This window comes from Pogona vitticeps, chromosome 5 (genome assembly GCF_051106095.1).
Source record: "Pogona vitticeps strain Pit_001003342236 chromosome 5, PviZW2.1, whole genome shotgun sequence".
NCBI classification, from domain to species: Eukaryota; Metazoa; Chordata; class Lepidosauria; order Squamata; family Agamidae; genus Pogona; species Pogona vitticeps.
The window spans coordinates 195,902,389-195,929,398 of NC_135787.1; the positions used below are offsets into that span (position 1 = coordinate 195,902,389).

General features: G+C 50.9%; 2 protein-coding genes across 8 annotated transcripts in view; both read left to right on the forward strand.

Moving 5' to 3' along the window:
* SHANK3 (SH3 and multiple ankyrin repeat domains 3) overlaps positions 1–27,010 on the forward strand; it is a 374,779-nt gene that overhangs the window by 184,257 nt on the left and 163,512 nt on the right. For all 7 annotated transcript variants that reach the window (XR_013536992.1, XM_078376774.1, XM_078376775.1 and 4 more), the window contains exon 11: positions 7,774–7,979. Coding sequence is in view for 6 of the 7 variants with exons in the window: in XM_078376774.1 (XP_078232900.1) it covers positions 7,774–7,979 (206 nt within the window). In the remaining variant the exon portion in view is untranslated. The remainder of the gene's footprint in view (positions 1–7,773; positions 7,980–27,010) is intronic.
* Positions 1–27,010, forward strand: part of LOC144583276 (uncharacterized) — a 266,744-nt gene that overhangs the window by 161,536 nt on the left and 78,198 nt on the right. The gene's annotated exons all lie outside the window — the stretch shown is intronic.

Sequence of the window (27,010 nt, forward strand, 5' to 3'; positions counted from 1 at the left end):
AGATTTCCAGAGTGCAGGAGGATTTGGTGGGTGCCTGTGCTGGTGTGTCTGCGGGCATTCACCCAGACAAGCTGATGCCAGCATCTGCGAGGAAGCAGAGGCGAAGGGCAGGCTTTGGGGACGGGCGGGCTCTCCAATGGAGGTGACCCTGGGTCAGAGGCCGAGGCCTAGCCTGCCTTGAAATACCCAGAGATGGGACACGTTGTTCTGGACTACAACTCCCAGAATACCTCATTCTGATGGAGGGGGGCGGGCTTGGGGTTCTGTAGCCCAGAATAGTTGCCTTTCCTGCCTTGGATTCTCTGCCAGGAGACGAGACCCATCCAGGGATTAGGGGTGGAAAGGCGGTGGCATGAAGGCGCCAGGGCGGAGGGGAGGTTATCTGGGGGATGGCTGCAACCTCCCCCCCCCCACACACACACAACATCGCCCGAGGGGGCAACTGCTTGCTGAGGGGTGTATGACAGGGAGTGCAAAGGGGCAGGCCCTTTGCCTCTGGGGTGTCTGTTGTGTGTGCTCCCGGTATGTTGGCGAGAGGCACGAGGTGGTTTTGAAGGGAAAGAGGTGGGGTTAGCCTGTGGGGGAGGCCACCCCACCTGATCAATGTGACAAACCCAGACCTACTGGGATATGCCACAGTTTCACTAAGCTGCCACCAACCATTCCCTATAAGAAGTCACACAGACCAGGGATGGATTTTCAACAAATAAAAGAACAAGGTTTATTAAATAACACACAGGAAAAATAAAAGGATCAAGTGAATAAGATACAGTAACGTGGCTTAGTCCCAATCATACATACACACAGTTTGGTTCACACAGAACACTTAACTTGAAGCACAGACCCTGAACCTATCAGTTCTGGCTAACCATACAGACACCTGAACCTATCAGGTTGGTACTGACTGACACACAGTAGTACCCTGTCTGACACACAGACTCCCACACCAGCTTCTTCTTCCCAGCTGCTGCTTCGTCTCCTCAACTTCTCCACACACGCTCCACATATATATACAGTACAGCCCCTCCTCCTGATGTCCCGCCTTCCACTCCCCATAGGATGGAACTTTCCCTCCAAACCCATGACAGACAGGTAACATCAGTGCTGTATGTAACACCTCCCCTCTTTATAAGTTGTTTTGTAGGGGGAAAGCTAAGGTGCTTTTTCCCAAAAAAACAACCTGGATAAAACACACAACAACAGTTATACATACAATATCATACTTACTTATACTTACACTCTAAGTTAACCATATCAATTAGGCATTTAAACATTTACCATATACATTACAACAAGTTACCTTTATTCATACAAACCAAATTCAACAAAAACAGGTACATTTAACTCTTTGTCATCAATATATATACATAGTCCATGTTTCTTTTGCCGTCTTCATTCTTCGGGTCTTCTTGACAAGGCGTCAGCAACACAGTTCACTGACCCTCTGACCACCTTCACTTCAAAGTCATAGTCTTGCAGGTTTAAAGCCCACCTCATAAGTTTGCTATTGTGGGTTTTCATTGTCTTTAACCATTGCAGTGGTGAATGGTCAGTGCACAGAATAAAATGTCTTCCCCAGATGTAAGGCTTGGCCTTCTGGATCGCGTAGACTATGGCCAGACACTCCTTCTCCACAGTTGCCAAATGTCTCTCACCTTTCTGGAGTTTCCTACTCAGGTAGGACACTGGATGCTGGTCACCATTCTCATCCTCCTGGCAAAGAACCGCTCCTACCCCGCTGTTAGACGCATCGGTGTAGATGATGAACTCCCGGTCGAAGTCTGGAGCACGCAGCACTGGATAGTTGATTAGCGCCTGCTTCAACCTCTGGAATGCCTCCTCACAGTCGCTGGTCCACGGGATGCGGTCATCAGCCTTCTTCCTCGTCAGATCGGTCAGCGGAGCCGCAATCTCGCTAAACCTCGGGATGAACTTTCTGTAGTAGCCCACCAACCCAAGAAATGATTTGACTTTTTTCTTGGTGTTGGGTCTGGGCCAATCACGAACAGCTTCTATTTTGGCCTCCAGGGGTTTTATCACTCCTCCCCCTACCATGTGACCCAAGTATTTTATTTCTGGGCTACCCAGCTGCAGTTTGTTCTCTTTGCAGGGCCTAGGCCAAAGCACTTCCTCCCCTGGATTAAAGCGCCTCTCCCTGCCTTCCTGGTCATCCCAAGCTTTCTTTCTGACCTTTTGAGCTTGCAGGGTCTCTGCTGCTAGCTCTAGGTTTCTCTTTAGGTCATTCCTTAAAGAGTCTATAGATGTCACAACGTCTTGTGGGTCATCCTGGGTGATCTGCTCCCAATTTTGTTTGATCAAATCAAGGGGCCCTTTCACCCTTCTCCCAAATAAAAGTTCAAATGGACTGAACCCGGTACTGGCTTGTGGCACTGATCGATAAGCAAACAAAAGGGATTGCAGCTTCTGGTCCCAATTGTTTGGATTCTCTGCCAAGTAAGCCCTAATCATGCGCATTAGAGTCCCATTGAACTTCTCAGTTAACCCATTACTTTCAGGGTGATAGGCAGTGGTTTCCTTGTGCTTAATTCCACAGATTTGCCATAAGCGTTTCATGAGCTTCGATGTGAACGATGCTCCCAAATCTGTGATTATTTCTGAGGCAAATCCCATCCTGGACATATACCCCACCAAGGCATCTGCCACTGTGTTAGTTTCAATGTTAGACAAGGGAATGGCTTCAGGGTACCTCGTGGCATGGTCCACAATGGTGAGAATGAACCTGTTCCCCCTCTTTGTGGCCTTGGGCAAAGGTCCCACAATATCCACCCCTATGCATTTGAACGGAGTGTCAATCACAGGCAAAGGGCACAACTTTGCTTTGGTCCTGTCGCGGCTATTCCCCTGCCTTTGACACACATCACATTGTTTACAGAACTCTTTGATCTGCTTCCCTATGTCAGGCCAGTAAAAATTCTGTGTGATTCTCTGCTGTGTTTTGTTCACCCCTAAGTGCGCAGCAAACATGTCAGAGTGCCCCCTTTGTAAGATCATGGGGCGATACTTTTCAGGTACCACTAGCTGACTTCGGATCCCATCTCCCCCTTTTGAGATATTCCTCAGGGTCTCTCTATACAAAATCCCCTTCCTCTCTAGAAATCTCACTGGGGTTTCAGGTGTTAGCTGGGCGTCAGTCACCTGTTCAAAACACTTTTGGAGAGTGGCGTCTGCCTTTTGCTCTTGGCCAAATCGGCTGTCTGTGGTTAAGGTTTCCACCACAGCTTCTGAACTCCCCTCTGCTTCCGTCTCTGGCTCATCATTACCCCCCTGAACTGTCCCCGTGGTGGCTTGTGAACGTGTAATCACTAGCACCCGTTTCACATGTTCAGCCAGGTCATTTCCCACGAGCACGGCTGCTGGCAGAGTCGATGAAATTGCTAGCCGCCAAACTCCCCTCCAGCCTTGAAAGTTCACAGGTACCTCCGCTACTGGCAGTGAGATCACCTGCCCCTCAATCCCTGCCACCTTCATGCTCTCATTTGGGATGATATATTCCCTAGGAATAATATCTGGATGGCACAGGGTCACCTGAGAAGAAGTGTCCCGCAGCCCCCTATACTGATGGTCAAGTATTCCTACGTCCACCCCTGCTGTTTCAAACAACTGAGAATCTGTTCTCACCAGTAGGCAGCGCCTGACCTCTACAAGAGGACCATTTTCCTCAGCCTGATCAGCAGATGTAACTGTTCCAGATTGAGTAGCCATGGCAACAGGCTCCCTCAGTGACAATGAGCCTTGCTCTTTCTGGACACAGAACACAGCTTTTGGCTTGGTTCCACTCGAATCCTGAGGCACAATTCCTTTTAGCTGCTTTAATTTCTCACACTCTGAGATTAGATGGCCCTTTCCCTGACAGAAATAACATTTTCTGCTATATTTTGAGTCTTTCTCATCCTGTTTTGGTTTTCCCTCCAAAATCTGAGGTCTTGGTTTCATGTCTGAGGGCTTCCCTTCACCATGGGCCCCTCCCCCTTGCTGGCTTTTCCCTGGTCCCTGAGAGTACTTGCTGTAGGTTTCTTTAGGTTTCCCCATCGATTTCCCCTCACCCAAGGGCTTTCTTATTTGGGAAATAAAATCTGCGATCTCGGCTGCTTCTGCCACAGATTTCGGTTTCCTTTCCCTCACCTGGAATTTCAGTTCCCCATGCAGGACTGAATAGAACTGTTCCAGCGCTATCAAGTCTTTGAGCTGCTGAAAGGTCTCTGTCCCCTCCTGAGATAGCCATTTCTCTAGCAGCCTCACCAATTGGGCCCCCACTTGGGTAAAAGTCTGCTCTGGTTTCTTGGTGATTGACCTGAATCTTTGCCTCAGCTGTTCCGCATTTATCCCATGTCTTGCAAACACCAGTTTTTTAAACTCTGCAAAATCTTTCATCAGTTCCTGTGGCATCTCTGAATAAACTTCAGCAAGGCTGCCACTGATTAAAGATCGCATGATGGTCATCTTCTCAGTTTCCCTTACTGAGAAGTCCACAAACGCTCTTTCCACTAGGGAAAAGAACACCTCAGGACAATCTCCCTTGTGGTACACAGGGAATTTCTTCAGGTCAGCTTTAGACAATTGGCCTCCCTCAGAATCCCTATTGTTATTATTGTTCTGATTCATCAGTTCCAATTTCCTTAACTGAAACGCCATTTTCTCTCTCTCCAATCTTTCTTCTCTTTCCATTCTCTCAATCTCAAATTGCCTTTGTTTCTCTCTTTCCCTTTCCTCCATTTCCCTCACCCTGAGTTCATGCTGTTGGGCTATGAGCAATTTTCTGAGTTCTGGGTTCTGTTCTCCCGTGCTGTCACCTTGCACTGAGCCAAATTCATCCTCAGAACCTTGGTCTACCTGGGGGTCTTTCACTTCACCCATTTCTGCCATTTGGCTTCGAGTCAAGGGCATAATCCCCCCCCCCCCCAGAACAGGCTGCTTTCAAAAGTCAAGCCTCAAAATAAAGCGACCACTTTTTTTTTTCTTTTGCCTCAGAACCAGCTTTCTCTATAGATTGCTGCTGTCCTTCAGCACTAACTTGCAACAGTTGCGAGTTAGAGTCTACCCCCCTCTGCTGGGCCTCTCAGCAGGCAGGCTAAATCACTTCTACTTTACAATTTTGCCTCAGCTTTTCCCGCCAAAACAGGCTGCCTCAGAGCTCCCTAATCTAGACCCCAATCTGAGGTTACACGTTCTTCTACTAGTGCACCCCCCCGTGAGGCACACCTAGAAGATTACCTACGCGCTCTCAGATTGTCCCTGACTAGACCCCCCTTGCTCTGGGCACACTTGCCAAGGCTTTGCTGTACCACTGGACAACTGGACCAGTCGTATCCCACACGCTGGACACCAATCAATGTGACAAACCCAGACCTACTGGGATCTGCCACACTTTCACTAAGCTGCCACCAACCATTCCCTATAAGAAGTCACACAGACCAGGGATGGATTTTCAACAAATAAAAGAACAAGGTTTATTAAATAACACACAGGAAAAATAAAAGGATCAAGTGAATAAGATACAGTAACGTGGCTTAGTCCCAATCATACATACACACAGTTTGGTTCACACAGAACACTTAACTTGAAGCACAGACCCTGAACCTATCAGTTCTGGCTAACCATACAGACACCTGAACCTATCAGGTTGGTACTGACTGACACACAGTAGTACCCTGTCTGACACACAGACTCCCACACCAGCTTCTTCTTCCCAGCTGCTGCTTCCTCTCCTCAACTTCTCCACACACGCTCCACATATATATACAGTACAGCCCCTCCTCCTGATGTCCCGCCTTCCACTCCCCATAGGATGGAACTTTCCCTCCAAACCCATGACAGACAGGTAACATCAGTGCTGTATGTAACAGCCCCCCACCGGGTTTTCTGTGGGGAGAAGGTGGCTTCAGTACAGTACTGGGGAATTGAAACCTGGAAGGGGGTCCTGGCCAGCAGGAGCGAGGCGCGCGGGTCCCTCCTGCTCCCGCGCCCTTGTCCCCGGTCGTCCCCTTGCCATTTCCACCAGGCCGGGGGTCGGGGGGGGGGGGGGAGTAAAGGACGGAGACGCCCGTGCCCAGCACACACACACACCCCGCTGGAGGGCAAGGCACGGGAGCTGCTCCCCCGCGGGTCCTGCCCTCCCTGCCTCCCACGCTCGCCTCCGGGCGTGGAGGCTCCCCGGCGCGGAGGCAGAAGCACTCTGCACGTGCTCTGGGCTCCCTTTGCCCGCTGTGCTGCCCGGCCAAGGTCCCGAAGAGGCCTCGGGCAGGGAGGGCGCCCTATTGGGGGAGACGGGAGGTTCTCTCGCCGGGGGGGGGGGGGCTGGCTGGTGGGGAAGCGGGGAGAGGGCTGGGCTGGGCCTGGAGGACGGAGGAAGAGGGGCCGCCCCCGGGGGTCCCGGCCGCGGAGCTGTTCCCCCCCCCCCCCCGCCCTTGCCTTCTGGCCGGGACCGACGCCTGGAAGCGAGGCAGCAAGCCAACCGGTGTCCGCTCGCCACCTGTTGAATGTCTGCCTGCTTGCCTGCTGCCCTGTGGTGCAAAGCCCAAGAGCCCTCCTGCTTCTTTCCCTCCCTCTTTTTGTGCACTGGGTCCGGAGGGAGAGGAGGGGCCGGCCGAGCAGACTTCCACGCGCCGGAGGAGGAGGAGGAGGGTAGCGGCAGGCGGACCTCGCAAGCAGCCCAGGCGAGGCGAGGGCGGAAAGAAGGAAGGAGGGCCGGGATCTGGCCCGAAGGTGGGGGCGTGGGCGGGGGGGGAATCGCCTCCCGCAGGCAGGCCCGCGCCCGGGGTGGGGCGCCCACCTCTCGCCGAAGGGCGGCCGGGCGGAGGGCGAGGAGGCGGGCGGTGGGGAGGGAAGGAAGGAAGGAAGGAAGGAAAGAAGGGGAGGAGCCCGCCGGTCACCGTCGCCGCCGCAGCCGCGGGAGCCGGCGAGACTCGCGGGCCGCTCGGCTGGGGAGTCGCCCGCCCGCTCTGCCCAGCCCTGCCCAGCCCTCCCCTCGCCGCCATGTGCCAGGACCGGCGGCGGCGGCGGCGGCGAGAAGGAGCCGCGGCAGCGCTGCCAAGGGAGGCGGTCGCGGTGGCTGCCGCCGCCGCCGCGTCGCCCCAGGCACCGGCCCGGAGGCAGCCGCCGCGGCAGGAGCAGGAGCAGCGCCGGCCCCGGCCCGAGTGACCGGCGAGCGGAGCCGGCGGCCGAGCGACCCGGAGCGGGAGTCGCAGGCGAGCCATGGCGCTGCCCGCAAAGGCGGCCTCGGCGACAGCGGCGACAGCGGCGGCGGCGGGGGGACTCGGAGGCGGCACCACCGGCACCGTCGCCTCCCGACCGCAGCCTCCCAGCCCCCGGTGCTGGCCCGGCGGAGCCCCGGCCGGACAGCGACCACCACGAGGAGGCGAGGCGGCGGCGGCGGCGGGCTCAGTCTCCGGGCGGTCCGAATGCTGGCGGCGGCTGCGGCGGCTCCTGCTCCTCCGGCCCCTGCCCGGGACGCGCTGAGCCTCGCCCGCCGAGGAGAGAGCGAGACCAGGCCCGCGGGCGGGCGGGCGGGCAGGCAGGCAGGCGAGCGGGGCGCCCGGTAGTAGCTGCCCCCGCCGCCGCCTTCCCCGCCCGCCTCCTTTGAGCGCGTGCCGGGCGCGCGGCGTCTGCCCGTCCAGCCGCCCGTCCAGTTCTCGGTGTGACCCCCGGCGGCCCCGATCCGGGGGAGGAAGGCCCCCCCATGGCGCTCCTGCAGCAGACGCCGCCCCCGCCGCCCCCGCCCGGCATCAGCACCGTAACGTATGTTTTCGTTTACAGCCCCGGCGGGAGCGGGCCCGGGCCCGGGGGCGCGCCGGGCACCGGGCCGGGCGTGGAGCACACCCCGCACGCCGCGCCGGCCCCGCTGCGAGGCCCCAAGAGGAAGCTGTACAGCGCCGTGCCCGGCCGCAAGTTCATCGCCGTCAAGAGCTACACGCCGCAGGGCGAGGGCGAGATCCAGCTCAACCGCGGAGAAGCCGTCAAGGGTGAGTGAGGGAGAGGGGGGCGGCGGCGGCGGCGGCGGCGGCGGCGGGGGGGAGCAGCCCTGGGCGCCGCTTTGGGGACCCTCGGAGGGGAGGTCTGAGCGGGCGGGGAGGGGGGCTTCGGGAGGTGAGCGAAGCAGCGGGAAGGGCTGGGGGCTGGGGGCAGGATGCGGGACCCGAAGAAGGGGCTTCCAGCACCTCAGGGGGAAATCCACCAGCCCCGCAGCGTTGGGAATTGTGCAAGGAATCCAGGAGCTGGCGCCGGTATCTGGATGTATTAGAGACATTTTCCCCCTGGCACATTCCTCGGGTGTTGGCCAGGGGGCCTGGGGTGTGTGTGTGTCCCGAATTCATAGGGATGCCCATGCCAGAGGTGGCTGGAGAGCAGGTAGCCACCCCCCCCTCTGCTTGCAGGGTTCAGCCCGAGTCAGGGGCCGCACCGGAGAAGGAGCTCCCCTTTGGACATCTGCCCTCGACCGGGCTGGGGGAATCCTTCCCCACGACCCATTGAGATTAGCCTGGTCTGTCGCCTCTTGAGAGGGGGTGGCGGCTTTAAAACGGAGGCTCTCTTCGAGAAGGGTGATGGGAGAGCCCCGGACTCCTCTCCTGTCAGCTTAGGGGATTCCGGGGTTCCTTTTTGGGAAGTGATTTCCCCACCAGTACGTCAGAAACTTAAATCCAGGTTTCCTGGGTGTGCTGTATGCCTGGGCAACTCTGTGTGTGTGTGTGTGTGTGTGTGTGTGTGTGTGTGTGTGTGTGTGTGTGTGTGTGTGTGTGTGTGTGTGTGTGTGTACACATGTGTGGGTGCGTGCGTGGGTGCGTGTGCATGTACGTGTGCAACAGTTGGCAGAAAAAGAGCAGCACAGTCTGGCAGCCGGTCTGTGCACGTCAGCGTATTGGGCAGAATGCCTGAGGCTTGGAAAAGTTTCTTTTTTCAGATGGCTGCTTGCAGAATCTCCCAATCTGGGAGGATGCTGGGCATTTGACCCACAAGCGGTCAGTTGTTCAGCTATGGAACTCTTGGGCCTTTGTTGGGGGATTATCTCCGATAAAGCTTCCTGGCCAGAGAGGTCTCTGCTGGCGTTAAGGCAGTCCTTGGTTGTCTGTGCTCAGAATGAGGAGGAGGAGGTGGTTGTGGTGCACAGACCCTCTCAGAGTCCACGGCTCCTCCTGACCTGCCAGGCTCCTTCCTGGCACGGGAACCGTCCAACCGTCCGCACAGCTTAGTTTGGGTGTTCATGCCAGAGGGTGGTTTCACTGCTGAAGCCCCTCCCCTGAGGGGACTGGGATAGAACTGCTGTCAGCTTGCACAGACTTGTCAGATGTGGGGGGTGAGGATGTGCATGTTTCACACCAAGAAACCTGCTGTTAATGCAGGTCTCTGGGTACACAGACGTGATCACTGGTCCGGGTGGGGGGGGAGCTGATCACCTTTGAAAGATGCAGACCTTTGTTCCTGGGTAGCTCAGGCTCTAAGCCTTAGGTAGGGGGGCTTCAAAGGGATAAGCAGGCACACTTGTTGCCACCCCCCAAAATAAGTTTTAAGGGATACCTTGTTGATTCTGAGTGAGCTTAAAAGCATTCCCCCCCTGAATCTGCCCCCCCCGGACAACTTGGACATATTTTATTTTCCTACAATCCACAGAATTGCCAGCCAGGATTCCAGGAAATGTTGTCCCAGAAAATAACCTTTCAAAGCTTAATCATCCCTAGAGCTCTTATGCATTGGCTAAAATCCAATAGTGAGACACAACTAGAGTAAGTCCATTGAATCAGTGGAGCTTACACCAACGTTGACTCACTCAATCTCCACTGATTCAGTGGGCCTCCTCCAGTTGTGACTTCTGTTTTTTCAGCCATTCTCGTTTTCTTTGGAAACCTGCAGGAAGGAAAGTTGGTTGTTGTGAGTTCATGACACAAAAGTGTTGTGAGTGGTAGCAGGAACTCTTCGCAGTGGAAGCTGTTACACACAGCACAGCTTTCATGGGCTGGAAGAGACTCAACAAGTGGTCTCTTAGAGGAAGGCAGCACATGGGAAGCGCTTCTGACAGATGGTGGTGCCTTGGAAACCCCCGAGGAAAGGATCGTGCAGCCAGCCTCCCTCCCTCCCTCCCTCCCTCCCTCCCTCGCATGGTGGCATTGCTTGGCGATGCTGAGCTGCAATGCAAACCCATTTGCCGTTAACTCTCAAGGCTCCAAGCCACCGCTGTGTTGTGAGCGTGGTTCTCTGCCGGTCCCTTTAGAGTCGTTTTCACCAGCCTGATGTCCACCAAGCGTGTGTTGGCCATACAATTCCCAGACTGCCCCTGCTGGTCCCCAGAATCCTTCATTCCGCTGTGTAGACTGGTGCGGTCACTTAGGACTGAAGACCGACCCAAAGTTTCTCACCCACGGGAGCTCTTTCCCCTGCAACAGGACAGCTCCGGGGGTTTTCCAAAGCGGCATTGAAAACCAATGGTTGGAATCCTGTTGCTTGTTGTGGTAAGTTGTGACTAGAGGAGGCCCATTGAATCAACGGGGAATTGTTGAGTCAACTCCTTCGAAGGTTCCACTGATTCAGCAGGGTGACTGTGTTTGGGACTTCCTACATTCAGCAGCAGAATTTCAGCCGTGGTATGAACACATTTTTCTGTAAGGTAGCAATAAAGCCTTCTGCTAGTCTCCTGAGCCCCCTCCTCACCCCTGAAAGGTAGCTGTTATCTGCAGCGTTGTTACTTAGGGAATGACACCCGGGCGTGGTTCCCCCATGCTAGCAGTCCGACCCTAAAAATCATCAGGGGAAGCCAGTCTGGCCCCTGAACCCACAGGCTGGGGCCAAAGCCAGCAGGGCAGGGAGGGCAACTACAGACTGAGGTCACAGGCACTGGGCCTTGAACCCTTTTCCCACCATGGGGACAGTCAGAACAGGAAGACACAGGCAGCCGATCTGCCGCACACATAAGCTTCCTTTGTTAATAGCAGGCATCGAGAGGGGGCCAATTCTGATGGTAGCCACAGCAAAGGGTGAAAGTCCCCCCCCCCGGCATGCTTTTAGGTGTGGGTTCTGACTGCTTCCTTCTTCCCCCAACCCAAATCCAGGCAAGAAAAAGTTGCTTGTCCCATATCACTTCTGGCTTAGGTCATGAGGACCCCCTCCTGGCCAGGTGGTCTTGTGTTGACGCTCCTTGGAGCATGCCTGGCTCCATAAATAAGGGCGGCAGTGCTGATCATGGTGAGTGGCAGCAGTAAGTGGAGATAGTGAAGGTTAAGAGTAATTTGGTTTTTATGGTCCCAGAGTGCAGCAGTCTTCTGCTGAGCTGGTGGCTATTAAGCTGAGAGGAATAACCACTCCAGAAACTTGGAGTCAGTAAAAATAGAAAATGTACGGGTGCTGCTTCAGGAAATCCATCCAGGGATAGTGTAGGCGGAGGGAAAACACACACACACACACACACACACACACACACACAGCACCACTACTCTTGGTCGCCCAAACCTCCAGTGCTAGCTCCATGCACGCAGGAGTGCTGATGGCCATTATGGAGGAAACCTGCTGTACTTCCTTTGTCCAAAGGAGACTTTGGACATGCTGACTTTGGAGAAGAAGGAAGCGAGGACGCGGGCTAGTGATCTGTAGGTTGATGAGTGGTTGTTTGGGGAGAAAAGAAGAAGGGGTCAGTATGCCAGGCCCCTGTGCCCATCTGTCAATCAGTCAGTCTGTCTGTCACTGCCACTCTCAGCTGGTTTAGGCACTGGTGCCTTGTTGGGCATGGCTGAGCCACAGCTTTGGGAAACCCTGCATTTGAGAGGGCAGGACCTTTGGAAGTGGCTGCATGGTCAGGCAGTCAGACTAGATAGCTGTTCTTAGGGTGCCTTGCAGCCCTTCCTAAGCTATGAATTCAGGACTGGCCCTTGGGGCACAACCCCTCCCTGGGGGTTGCCCTACACGGTTCAAGGCAAAAAAGCAGTTGTCCTCCCAGGTATGGGACAGGAGGTCACCACCTGGATACAAGGGGAAATGAAGCACTTGGATCATGCTCTGTTTAGACTGAGTGTGAAGTACAAATGCTTAGGAGAAACCAACAACTCCTGAGAAAGAGCGTGATTGCCACAGTCACAGAAAAGCTCTCTGACCCCACAAGAATAGTCGAAGGGAACTTGCATGGACACTACTTCTCAGCTCACCGCCATAGGATTGCAGAGCTGGAAGTAGCACTGATTGTTTGGATTTCCCTAAATCTTTCAGCAAGGGCCCTCATGATATTCCTGAATCCAGGTTGGTAAACTGTGGGCTAGACACTCTTGTTACTTAGCATGCTGGGTGGATTTGTAGATAGATGGTGGATCATACCCAAAGACTACTCACCAGTGGCTCTTGGGGGAGTGACACAAGGCATACCACAACAAAGGTGTTTCCTGTGTTGTTCCAACATCTTTATCAATCATTTAGATCTTTGGAAATGACTTGGATGAAGAGTGTGCATTAGATCAGCAGATATGTCAAACGAGGAGAGGTAGGTGATGCCTCTGAAGATGGAGTCAGGATTCAAGATGGGTTTCGCAAGATACAGAAGTGGTTCAAGGCATGGAATCATGAATTTGGAAGGGGCCCCTAAGGACATTGAGTCCAATCCCCTGCTCAGTGCAGGAATCTAGTTTGAAGGATATTTGCCAGGTGGTTGTCTAAGTTTCTCTGGAATGCCTCCAGTGTTGGAGCACTCACCACCTCCCCCTGAGGTCATTCTGCTCTAACAGTTAGGAAGTTAGAGCAAACGAAAATGACATGATTGCAGACAGAAGTAAAGTAGAACATGCTGAGCTTTATGGCTTATGGCAGGCCTGCGTTCTTAGACAGGATGTATATAATTTATTTTTATTTATATTTATTTATTTGATTTATATACTGCCCATCTGGCACCCAGGGCCACTCTGGACGGTTTAATAACTGAAGGCCTTCATTTCTGTGTGTAGCTTCTTTTCTGGGATTGTTCCTTTGAAACATTCACTCAGATCCTTAACTCCTGGAGACAGTGTGGACGATTTCCACAAAAAGAGGAAATCAGAAGCCCCTGGTGGCTCGACCTGCCCCAAGGAGCTGCTCTGAAGGCCCATTGCCTGCTGTGTGCCAATCCATAAAGGCAAGGAAAAGAAGGAGAGGAAACAAGAGCCCACAACGGCTTCCAAGGGGAGGAGGCAGGCAAGAAACTGAGCTGGGCAGGAGACCCGGGAGAGCAGCTGAGAGGGAGCCTTAGAGGGGCTTCAAGCAGCAGGTGAGGCAGCGGGGTCACCGAAGGAGGAGAGGATGGGAAGAGAGCAGGTGGGATCTCTTGGCTTGAGCAGAGAGAGAAGGACCTCTCCCCTCTTGTCTGGGGCAGCCTTGCACAACCGAGCACTGGGAAAAGTTCTGGTGGGAGAAATTTCTTACCATATTTTTCCATGTATAAGACGCCCCAATGTATAAGCCCGCCCCCTTTTCTAACCCAAAATTAAAAAATCTAAGTGGGGTTTACCAAGTGTAGGGGAAAAGGGATCAAAGCCCTGCAGGATCACTTTGATCCCTGCTTTCCCTTCCACTTGTTTTTCTTCTTTCTTCAGCTTACTTCCATGTATAAGACGACCCTCAATTTTTATTCTGAAGATTTTAGACAAAATTATAGTCTTAGACAAAATTATAGTCTTATATACGGAAAAATACAGTAATTTTCCTAATTGAGGAGAGATTTTTCCCCATTTGCATGTAGCCAAAGATACTGGGGAATGGGGTGGTGAGTGATATCCACTGTGAACATTTTATAATCTGCTGTTCAGACAAACGTTTATCAAAGCAGAGAACAATAAACTGCAGTTAAAAACAGCACTGATAAAACAATTACCTAATCACAATGAGATTGAGAAATGAGGGGGGGGGAAGCAGGAGGAGAAAGTAAAATAGCACCACAGAGAACAGATCCTACTCCTACCCAGGTTAGAAGCCTACCCGCAAAGCAAACAGCCTTAACGGCTGCACACTTCAAGGCGCTGAGCTCTGGCGTCTGGGGACTCTTGGGAGAAGATGCTTAAGAATGAATCTCTCTCTGGAACCCATGTGGCTTTTCTCTTGAGTTGCGTCCGGGGGCTTCTTTTCCTACAGCTTCCTTTCCGAAGGCCAGGTGTGCTGGGTGGTGCGAGTTGATCTGTGGGAACACTGGTGGGCGTGGCGGTGGCTGGAAGGCCCCCTTCCCATAAAGAAGAGAGCCTGGCCAGACTCTCAGTGAAGAGGAAGCGGGACAGAAACCAGGGAAGAGCGAGGCCGCTGCCGGAGTGGGACCCCTTGAAGCAAAGGAGCAGGTTCAGGCGCTGACTGAGGGAAGCCAAGCTGGGGGCTGAAATGCCCGGCCTGCCAGGCGGCGGCTGGGGTGTCACCTCTTGGTGAATTCAATATGTTTGGATCAGACTTGGGTGTTGTTGTGAAGGACTTTGGTTGCATACTGCCATGGTTACGAGGAAAGCTCTGTGCAGCTGCCTGTGTGAAGCGCACTGTAGCCTGCCAGAGAATGGAAGGGAAAGAGAAAACCACAGACTGCAGGGATTGATCAAGGCGGGTTTTAATCAGATCTCTCTAGAAGGCTCCGAGTGTGCCTCAGAAAAGATCAGGGAGAGTGGAGTAGTCCAAAAGACCACTGTGGCCTCCGAAGATTGCAGCCCCATCCAGAAATCTTGACGGGTCTAGTCATTTCACTCTCCATTTTTACCATTGCAGTGGCATCATGATCATGACTTCAGCAAGCTGCAGAGCAGGGAGTAAGCTTCCTTTTTTGCCTCTGTGGTCTTGTGAAGGCCTCCCCCCTTGCGTGTCGCCTCCCCTGCCACAGGCTTTCATCTGGCATTGTGGTTTTCCCGTGGCTGCTCAAATGTGGCATTTGTGGTCCGTGTCACATTCCCAAAAGCACTTCACCAGACCTGAGTTTCCCTATGTTAAAAACATGCTTGGCCGCTCTGGAGGAGCTGCCGTTCGTGGGATGAGCCCAAAGCCCTCGGTGTGCAATGGAACCCCTCCTAACTAGCTGAATTGGAGGGACCATATACGGTGCTGCACCTAGTTTGAGGTGTGGGGAGGTCGTCCCTGAGGGTTCCAGTGAGAGTTTGTTCCCTTCTGAAGGGTCTGATTTTTCTCCACTGAAGGTTGAGACATAATAACCAGGAGAATAGCTCGTCCCCTCTGCCCGTCGTTGGTGGAGAACAGCCGAGAGTCCTTTGCCGCTGTGTGAAGCCATTCATTTCGTCCATCCAAAGGATGTCTTGTGTCTGTGTGTGCAAATGTGTGCATAGGCAGATGCTCTGCCCTCTTAGACTGCAAGCAGGTGCCCCACTGCTTTGGCTCGGCATCTGAGCCTTTTCTGTGGCCCTCCGTAGCGTGGCTTTAAAAGTGCAAACAGACCCCATGGCTGCGCTCCTTGGAGGCCACCCTTCCTCCGCTCCTCACAGTGCAGAGACGAAGGATTAGCCTTTGGTTTCCTGTGCATTTAGTCCTTCTCTGGCTGACTCTGCAGCCAGAAGTCTGGATGGAAGCATGTCTTGTTTCCTCTGGGGAAGGAAGCTGTGTGTTTAATTCTGACAGCACGGGCTGCTGGCCTGCCTGGTTTCATTTTTTTAAACTGGCTTCCAAGAATCAACACGTGATTGGCAGTGTGCTGTCAGGGTCAGAAGGGAGCTACTTCCTAGGCCCCCCTCTCCTTTCCTCTCTCTGTTCTGGTTGTGAAATAAGCCAGTCTTTCATGGGGAAACAGCTTTACTCTGAAGCAGTTTCCTTGTCCAGCTCACCCAGGAGTCTCTGCTGTGCCTAGAGACCGTTTCTCCTGTAGGGTTCCTGCTTGAGAAAGGGGGGGGGACATGTGGAGAAGGTGGGTGAGCTTCACCTTGTAAAAATGATGGGGACAGAGAGAAGAAGCTTCTGCTCCCAACCTGGAAATACCTCAGAGTCTTAGGAGAGGAACTGCCTTGCCTGCTTGAATGGGGGGGGGGCGGCAGAAAAGATGGAGAAGCTGTGGGCATTCTCAGACTTTAGGGATGAAGACATTAGTTGGGTGTGAGGGGGAAGACTCTAGCACACACACACCCAAAAAACAACACAGTGCAGCAATGGGTTGTGTGGGAAGGTGGAATAGCTCCTCTGGTTATTTTGACAGAGTTGTTCCTCAAGATCCTCGTAAGTATGGGTGGCCCTCTAAGTCCCCTCCATGAGATCCCATTTTTGCAGGTATCTTGGTATCATAAGAACACAAGATCCTGCTGGCTTGAGATACAAGGAGGCCCTTCTGGTCCAGCGTTTTCTTCCCACCCAGGGTGGCTCCCTCAATTAGAAACTCCAAAGAAGCCCACCAGCAGGGTGTAATGGGGGGGGGCGCTCTGGTCATGCTCTCCCACTGCTTACAATGGTGCCTTTCTTAGGGCATGAGGGCTGCCTGTGGGATTTTCTACTTTTTTCCTTCTCCCTACTCCAGAATTCCTAGGAGAGTACAAAAGAAGCTGCGGGATTGTGTATCAGCATCTGTTGTCGATTTCAGGCTCAGGTGAAACTGACCAGTGTAAGAACCTGATGGGACGATCATGTGGAGGATACTACCCAAGGCACAAGCAGTGTCAAGACTAGCAAAGTGAACTTTGCACAGGAAATTAGCCAAGTGTGTCTGTCTGTGTGTGTGTGTAGACACACACAGATGCAGACACACACACACACAGAAGTGTTCAGCCTTTTTTCACTGCTGCTACTCTGGGAAATCTCTCGATCTCCATGGGGGTCCAATGGGGCAGCATCTCAGAAGATGCCAAGATGTCGGAAACAGCAGGGTCCAGCCAGCATGCTTTGAATGGATGCAGAGATGGTGGATTGGGGGTGGGGCGTGGGGGTATGAGAAGGTTAGAGGGGGGCAGGGGAAATTTTCTTGCCTACCTTTAAAAATTCACAGGGAGTTGAGGAAGGCTGGGGTAGGTGCCCCTGTGCCCTATGATGGCAATGGGGAGGGGACGGGGGGGCAGTCTCCAAGTTCTTGCAAGAGGAGTTGGGTGGGGCAAGCACTGGCTTTGTTTTCTGACTGTTTCTGTCTCTGACCATCTGCTTTGTTACCAGCCGGACTCTCTGTACCATCTCTCGCTCTTCTCTCTCATTCTCATCCATGCTCCACCCTAGACGACTTGCCTCATCAGCTGGGTAACTATGAGTATCTGTCACCCTCCACCCTCGCTGCTCCTCACTCATCCCCCATTATTCCTCATCCTGTCTCTTTCCTCTGTGGGGTGGTGGCGTGGGTGTGAATAGGACAGGGGCCCCCTTCTCCTCTTTCTCTTTCCCTCAATGATCCTTTGTGCTCCTAAGCCAATGCAGGTAGGGGATATCACTATATAGAAGCATGCATGTCTGTGTTCTGGGGTGGTCTCAGGTAAGTGTGTGTGTGTGTGTGTGTGTGTGTGTGTGTGTGTGTGTGTGTGTGTGTCAGGGGAGCATTGTTCTGTGTTGCTTTGCTGTGCATAATTTGGTTCAGCAGCTGGGAGGCCTGGCTGTTCTGCACCAACAAATACCCTTGGAGTATCTTCTTGGGGAGGTGCCCCCCCTTCGCCCCCCAGGAAATCAATTTCTGTGTTTTAACCACCAGTTTCTGCAAGCCATCATCTGGACTGGCTGGATAGGATCTTTCCCCAGGTAGAAGCTATTATTTATTAATTAAGAGCATTTACTAATTGCTTTTCTACCCACCAAGGCTTCCAGAGTAATCTATAATACAGCAAAAAAGGAACTCTGTTTTGAGCTTTGATGGGGACAGGGCTTTTAGGGGGCTTGTGACCCCTCCATGCAAAACTCACCACCCCTAAAAACTTCCAGGAACAGAGGGCAGAACTTGTAGGGAAGAACCAGTTGGGGGGCATGGAGAAATTTAAACAGCCACGCTTTGCTGAGCCCTTCTTTCCTAGGAAGTGCCCGGTGGTGTCATTGACACTTTGAAGACAGGGGCCGCCCTGAGTTCCAGCCCTGCAGGTTGCTCCTCTGAAGTGCTGCGCCCCCCCCGTCCCTTGGCCCCCACTGTTTCTCCCCTTGACAGCAAGTGTCCACCTGAATCTTCTGCTGCCTTCAGGAAGCAGTACTCTCTGACTCCTCTGCTCAGCGTTCGATGCATTTTAATCCCTTGGCTTCGATCTTCAATCTGTCCAAGACTTTGTGTGGGTGACAGCAATTAGAAACATGTCATCTCATTCGAGAGTGCTTTGAGAAAATTTCAAGGCACGAGGGGACCTTCTTCCTGGCAGAGGGGGAGAGATTGGATGGGGAGAAGGTCTTGCTCAGGGTGTGTGGCTGCACTCCGGAGTCCTAGCTGTTTGAGAAGCCTTCCACTGCCTTGGTCCCATAAAATGAGATGCTGGGATGTATAGTTTGCTAAGCAACTTGGAATTCTCGACTGCATTCCTTCCTCTGCTCCCTTTTCAGCTTGGCCAGATTTTGGGACCTTCCTCAGAGGCCTTTCGCCTTCTGTGCAACGAGGCAGGCCCTTCTCTGTGGTGGTGCCAGCGCTTGAGGGTCATTTGCTGGGTTTTCCTTGGTTGCCTTTTAGACAAGCCTGGACACTTGGTGCATGTAGTTCTGCCCCCAGATTTCTAACGGTTGCCTTCACACCCCCAGTTCATTGTTGCCCCCTTTCACAGTTTTCTGTTTTAAGGAACTAGAGAGCCAAACTGACCAGGTCCGAGGTCATTTGTACATCTGGCCCAGGACTAGCTACACTGACTGGTTGCATCGATGGCTCTCTGGGGTCTTGGGCAGATAGAAAAGGTGACAGAGAAGAGCTTCCCCTGGCAAACAGGGGCTTCAGCACTGGGTTGTGGGTCTTCCCCAAACATATTTAATAATTTCAAAAGTAGAGCATGGTGCAGAGTTCATTTCTGGCTGAGGGTCCCTCCTCCTGCCCTCGGCTCCTTCCCTCCCAGATGTTGCCTCTGCCAGTCTATCCTGTGTTACCGTGTTGCAAAAATTAATAGTTTGAACACCCTGGTAAGGCAATTCTGGTTATGTGCAAGGTGGGAGAAAAAGAGACCACCCACTACAAAAGGACTTATTTAATTATTTATTCTGCAGAATAAAGGAGTATCCATACGTTAATACCTGAACAATGTTTGCAGATGTGTGCTAGCATTTATGTACCTTACTAGTCACATATCACTGACCTTATCTACATTCCTAATCTGGCTAGTATAGTAGCTGATTTCTGTTTGTTTCTCTCTTTTTTAAATGTTTAGGTTCCTCTCTTTGCTGTCTCATCATCTGTAACCCTTCCAATGTCACCCCATTCTTGTTTTCCTTAATTCTTTTAAGAACACATTCAACACATTATTTTCCTTATGTTAGTAAAAATTAGGGCTTGATAATTATAAGTTTCTGAATATTTAACATGGTGAGCTAATATGAAATAGGCCTTATACTAAGAAAGGCTAGGCCATAACCATGATTGAAAATAAATTTCTTAACAATCAGAGAAGTGCAGCCAGTGTCTGCTCAGAGATGCTCTCCTCCTGCTGGATATCACGAAAAGGTAGATCCCAAAGCTCTGGTGAGTGTCACAGAGGTTATTTGAGGGCAGGTGAGACCTCTCTCTCCCCTTCATGGATTGCTGCCTTGTCGTGGCGAAGGGGCTTGAGTAACTCAGAGAAGCTATGGGCTATGCCGTGCAGGGACACCCAAGACGGACAGGACATAGTGGAGAGTTCCGACTAAACGCAGTCCACCTGGAGTAGGAACTGGCAATGCCACTCCAGTATCTTTGCCAAGAATGCCCCATGATCAGAAACAAAAGGCTAAAAGATATGACGCTGGAAGATGGGACCCTCAGGTCGGAAGGCGTCCAACATGCTACTGAGGAAGAGCGGAGGACAAGTACAAGTAGCTCCAGAGCTAATGAAGTGGTTGGGCCAAAGCCGAAAGGACGCTCAGCTGTGGACGCGCCTGGAAGTGAAAGGAAAGTCCAATGCTGCAAATAAAAATACTGCATAGGAACCTGGAATGTAAGATCTATGAGCCTTGGGAAGCTGGATGTGGTCAAACAGGAGATGGCAAGAATAAACATCGACATCCTGGGCATCAGTGAACTAAAATGGATGGGAATGGGCGAATTCAGCTCAGATGATTATCATCTCTACTATTGTGGGCAAGAATCCCGTAGAAGGAATGGAGTGGCCCTCACAGTCAACAAAAGAGTGGGAAAAGCTGTAATGGGATATAATCTCAAAAATGATAGAATGATATCAATACGAATCCAAGGCAGACCTTTCAACATCACAATAATCCAAGTGTATGCACCAACCACCATTGCTGAGGAGACTGAAATTGAACAATTTTATGAAGATTTACAACACCTTCTAGAACTGACACCAAAGAAAGACGTTCTTCTCATTGTAGGGGACTGGAATGCTAAAGTAGGGAGTCAAGAGATCAAAGGAACAACAGGGAAGTTTGGCCTGGGAGTTCAGAACGATGCAGGGCAAAGTCTAATAGAGTTTTGTCAAGAGAACAGGCTGGTCATAACAAACACTCTTTTCCAACAACACAAGAGGCGACTGTATACATGGAAATCACCAGATGGGCAATATCGAGATCAGATTGATTATATTCTCTGCAGCCAAAGATGGAGAAGCTCTATACAGTCAGCAAAAACAAGACCTGGAGCTGACTGCAGCTCTGATCAAAAGCTTCTCATAGCAAAATTCAAGCTTAAACTGAAGAGAGTAGGAAAAACCACTGGGCTACTCAGGTATAATCTAAACCAAATCCCTCATGAATACACAGTGGAAGTAAAGAACAGATTTAAGGAACTAGATTTGGTGAACAGAGTGCCTGAAGAACTTTGGATAGAGGCTTGTAACATTGTACAGGAGGCAGCAACAAAAACCATCCCAAAGAAAAGGAAATGCAAGAAAGCAAAGTGGCTGTCCAACGAGGCTTTACAAATAGCAGAGAAGAGAAGGGAAACAAAATGCAAGGGAGATAGGGAAAACTACAGAAAATTGAATGCAGACTTCAAAGAATAGCAAGGAGAGACAAGAGGGCCTACTTAAATGAACAATGCAAAGAAATAGAGGAAAATAACAGAAAAGGAAAAACCAAAGATCTGTTCAGGAAAATTGGAGATATTAGAGGAACATTTTTGTGCAAAGATGGCCATGATAAAGGACAAAAATGGGAGTTTGGAAAACTCAACAGTGGCCAGAGGATTGGAAAATATCAGTCTACATCCCAATCCCAAAGAAAGGCAGTGCCAAAGAATGCCCCAAATACCGTACAATTGCACTTATTTCACACGCTAGCAAGCTTATGCTCAAAATCCTACAAGGTAGGCTTCAGCAGTATGTGGACTGAGAACTCCCAGAAGTACAAGCTGGATTCCAAAGGGGCAGAGGAACTCGAGACCAAATTGCTAACATGCGCTGGATTATGGAGAAAGCCAGAGATTTCCAGAAAAATATCTACTTCTGCTTCATTGACTATGCAAAAGCCTTTGACTGCGCGGACTACAGCAAACTATGGCAAGTCCTTAAAGAAATGGGAGTGCCTGACCACCTTATCTATCTACTGAGAAACCTGTATGTGGGACAGGAAGCAATCGTTAGAACTGGATATGGAACAACTGATTGGTTCAAAATTGGGAAAGGAGTACGACAAGGCTGTATATTATCCCGCGGCTTATTTAACTTATATGCAGAATACATCATGTGGAAGGCTGGACTCCTCAAAACTTTCTAGAGCTTAAAAATGATTACTGGGACGTTCCTCCGTGGAGCACATGCTCTGCCCGTCTAAGCTGCCACTTAGCTGCCACTTAGGTCAAACCTTCTCAAGGACTAGAGCAACTTCTTTCAGATTGCGATCTTCAATCTCTATCATTCTGCCTGTTAGGCATCCCTAATACTTTTCATCTTCGATGGTCTTCCCCGTGAGTTTCTCTGGTTTCTGTTTCAATACCTTTGTCTCCCTCGATTCCCGCCCTTTTTCTGGCCCCTCCAGGCCCGTTTAAGCGTTGCATGTTGTGTGCCAGCAAGATCCCTTTGTCTGACGGCTGCGATCGCTGCCTTTTTTTGTTTGGGGAAACAAAACCAAACTTCCTCCTGCCCAGAGTGCAAGAGGCTGACCAAACCAGCCCTCGAACAGTGCCTCCAGCGTCTTCAGTCTTTCCTTTGGGAGAAGTCCCTCAAACCACCTACTTCTACACTTATGGAACCTACCTCAACACCCATTTCAAGACCAGAGACAGCACACCTGGTGTTGACCCCAACCACGCCAACAGTGAAGCAGAAGTCGACCTACAAATCATCCTCGAAGTCAAAATTGGTGTTGGTCTCAAAACCATCTTCGATACAGGCTCAAAAATCCTCTCCTAAATAGAAGAAGGATCACGTTAAATAGAAGAAGGCTAGACACCCATCTAAGTCTATTCAACTGCTGGAGCCTCCTTCTCATAAACAAAATCTTCCATCTTTGATCTTGGAAGAATCTTCTAAGGAGGTACCTGACTCTTTGTCAGAAGCCCTTCATCTACAGGGTGGGCAACAGTCATCCAGTTCTCCAACTCTGACTCCTCCTTGCGACAGTTACCTCTCCGCAAGCGTTTGGCAAAGCAACACCATCTCTCGCCTTCATACTGAGACCCTCTGCATTGAGAGATGTATTACACATACATAAGCCTTCTCGACACGAACCACCTCCAAACTATCAAGAGTCTTATCGTGGAAAGTTTGATCGGTGTTGACATCAAGAAGACGACATCGACCCACACTACGAGGCATAGTATTATGAGGTACCAAAGAGGGTACACTATGCATATGCCTACCCTTCCGAATCTGTCCTATCACCATCACCATCTCAATGTTGACATCATAATCACCCTCTAAGACCCCAGCCTGTACCGGTGTTATTGATGCCTACTAAGTCATCCTTAAAGCGTCACTCGTCTCAACCATCCGACCAACAATTACCAAAATGCTCCTGTACATGTACCGTTCTGACTTCTACCTTGGTCTCTCAGCTGAGTATGACACTTTTTCATGTAAAGTCCTCATTTCTCCATGTTACTAGCACTAGAGTACCTCCAGTGGCTTCAGCTGACCCCGACTTGTGTACACACCGCTCCACGATCACGGCTCAAGCGTCCACATTAAAGTCTCAGCATCGGTCACCTTCTTTACCGGGCTCGTAGACAACAGGATCCTCTGATACTGCAGTCTCCGACATTCTTGATCCACTATCCGATGCTTTCCAAGAATCACCATCAAATCTGCCAACCCTTGATTCTGATGTAGCGGACAATCACCTGCCTTCACCATCCAAAGACTTCACCTCATATTCACAACTTGTTCTCCATATGGCTAGGTCCCTCAAGCTCGAGCGCAAGGAGCAACGTCCACCAAACCAAGACCTCTTCGATGATATTAACCAGGACAAATCTCCACCTCTCAGCCTAACTTCCATCCCTGCCATGCTAGATCATATAAAAGAATCTTGGGACAAGCCACCCTCTTCTCTTCAGATTTCGAGACGAGTAGAGACCCATGGTTCCGACACTTCATTTCTGGCTAAACACCAACCACCCAACTTGATCATTGTTGAGTCAAATCAGTCTCAGGCTCAAAATCGGTCATCGGTAGCCCCTACTAACAGAGAGGGCAGGTCGTCTTTATTCTTTAGCGTCCTTTGTCATATGAGTCACGAATTACCAAGCAGCCATGGGGACCTACCATAGGCAACTTTGGAACAAGGTGCTTCTCATTTTACAAGCTTCTTCAGAAGACACTAGGGCTACAGCGCTTAATGTCCATCTTGAGGCTTCCACCGCAACAGCGTATAGAGGCATGCCACACTGCCGATGCTGCTTCAAAGTCTATGGCAAGATCTCATCAAAGTCTATGGAAATAGTTGTTGCGCTTCGCCGACAGGCCTGGCTTCATTCAGCCAGCATTACTGATGATGCCAGATCTCACATAGAAGACCTATGGATGAGGTTATGGGCAACCTCCATAAGATCAAGAAAACAGCTAAGTCTTATTGTCTTTGCTTATTCCACACAACAACCATACAGGTACCAGTGCACCCACTAGTGCCGTCCTTCCAATTTCCAACAGCTGTATCACCAATAGTCATATTGTCAGTATAAACCTCCTACTACCGACAGGCCATTTCCTGGACTGTCTTCCTCTGAACATTCCACTTTCTGGTCCTAAACCCCGACTCAGCGCTGACAGCCATTTTGCCACCCTGGAAAGAAGGGCAACAATATCTTTGACTCCCTCCAGCGAGATCCGCCAAGATAAATTTTTTCATCCGCGCCTGGCCCCTTTCTTTCACAAATGGTCCCTCATTACCAACGACCACTGGGTACTATCCATCATTTGCTACGGATACCTCCTAGAATTCATAGAATTTCCAGCTACAGGCCACCTAAGGCATACTCCATATTCACCTGCTCTCCAAGAAGAGGTATCACTCCTCCTTCAAAAATAGGCCAGCCAAAGAGTTCCACTACACGACCTCCACACCGGCTTCTATTCCTGGTACTTTGCTGTCTCCAAACAAGATGGGGGCCTCTGCCTTATTCTGGATCTGAGATGTCTCATTGCATACATTCAACCCAGGCACTTCCAGATGGTCACTCTCAACTCCATCATTCCCCTCCTCTCCCCTGGCGACTGGTTCATCTTGATAGATCTCCAGGATGCATATTTCCACATCTCCATTCACTCACGCCATCACAGGTGTCTCCGCTTCCTCTTCATGAATTCCACTTACCAGTTCTACTCACTCCCTTTCAGCCTCTCCACCATTCCAAGAACTTTCACAAAATGCCTCACTCCAGTAGCTGCACACCTTCATCTACACGGCATAACAGTATTCCCTTACATCAACGATTGGTTAATCCTTGTGGATTCTTACCACAAGGCTCAAAGAGACACTCATTGTACTCTTCACAGTTTGGCGGACCTTGGGCTCAAGGTCAATTTCGACAAATCCTGTCTTGAACCCTCCCAAACTATAGAGTATATTGGAGCCCATCTTGACTCAACTACAGCCAGGGCTTTCCTTCCCCGCAAGAGAATAAAATTAAGGACTACAATGCATCCTTCTCGACCTTTCACTGGCCCTGGCTCATCAAACCCAGCACCTCCTTAGCCTCATGGCCTCGACCACGGCAGTGGTTCAACATGTCAGGCTCAAAATGAGATCTCGCCAGGCCTAGTATCTCTCTCTGTTTGACCCAATTATTGACCACTCTTCAAAACCACTATTGGTGACTCTAGAACTAACAAACCAACTTACTTAGTCGACCTTTGTTCCACTTCTCACTGTCAGCTGTCCCTTCTCTCCTTTTCAGCTCACCGTCCAGGTCACTACCGACACTAGTCCCACAGGCTGGGGCACCTGCTGCCACTGTCTCAAAATCCATTTTGTGTGGTCAAGGAAAGAACAGATGTTACACATCAGCCATCTAGAACTGCTCGCCATCGTCAAGGCATTCCGTGCCTTCCAATCTCTCATAGTAGGTAAAGCTGTCCAGCTTGCCACGGACAATATTTTATTTATTTATTTATTTAACTTATATGCCACCCACTCTACCCAAAGGTCTCTGGGTGGCTTACAACAATTAAAATACCATTAAAATACAATAAAAAGATAAAACAATTACAATACAATTAAAATGCCCCAGGCAGGCGTCCACCTCGTTAGCCAGTGTTTGACGGCTGTTACTTCAACCCTGTGTGTTTAGTCGTTTAGTCGTGTCCGACTCTTCGTGACCCCATGGACCAGAGCACGCCAGGCCCTCCTGTCTTCTACTGCCTCCCGGAGTTGTGTCAGGTTCATGTTGGTTGCTTCGCAGACACTGTCCAGCCATCTCATCCTCGGTCGTCCCCTTCTCCTCTTGCCATCACACTTTCCCAACATCAGGGTCTTTTCCAGGGAGTCTTTTCTTCTCATTAGATGGCCAAAGTACTGGAGCCTCAGCTTCAGGATCTGTCCTTCCAGTGAGCACTCAGGGTTGATTTCCTTTAGAACTGATAGGTTTGTTCTCCTTGCAGTCCAGGGGATTCTCAAGAGCCTCCTCCAGCACCACAATTCAAAGGCATCAATTCTTCGGCGGTCTGCTTTCTTTATGGTCCAGCTCTCACTTCCATACATCACGACAGGAAAAACCATAGCTTTGACTATTCGGACTTTTGTTGGCAAGGTGATGTCTCTGCTTTTCAAGATGCTGTCCAGATTGGTCATCGCTTTCCTCCCAAGAAGAAGGCGCCTTTTAATTTCAGGGCTGCTGTCTCCATCTGCAGTGATCATGGAGCCCAGGAAGATAAAATTTGACACTGCCTCCATATCTTCCCCTTCTATTTCCCAGGAGGTGATGGGACCAGTGGCCATGATCTTAGTTTTTTTGATGTTGAGTTTCAGACCGTTTTTTGCACTCTCCTCTTTCACTCTCATTACAAGGTTCTTTAATTCCTCCTCAATTTCTGCCATCAGAGTGGTATCATCTGCATATCGGAGGTTGTTGATATTTCTTCCGGCAATCTTAATTCCGGCTTGGGTTTCTTCCAGTCCAGCCTTCCGCATGATGTATTCTGCATATAAGTTAAATAAGCTGGGGGACAATATACAGCCTTGCCGTACTCCTTTCCCAATTTTGAACCACTCAGTTGTTCCATGACCAGTTCTAACTGTTGCTTCCTGTCCCACATATAGGTTTCTCAGGAGACAGATAAAGTGGTCAGGCACTCCCATTTCTTTAAGAACTTGCCATAGTTTGCTGTGGTCCACACAGTCAAAGGCTTTCGCATAGTCAATGAAGCAGAAGTAGATATTTTTCTGGAACTCTCTGGCTTTCTCCATAATCCAGCGCAAGTTAGCAATTTGGTCTCGAGTTCCTCTGCCTCTTCGGAATCCAGCTTGTACTTCTGGGAGTTCTCGGTCCACATACTGCTGAAGCCTACCTTGTAGGATTTTGAGCATAACCTTGCTAGCGTGCGAAATGAGTGCAATTGTATGGTAGTTGGAGCAT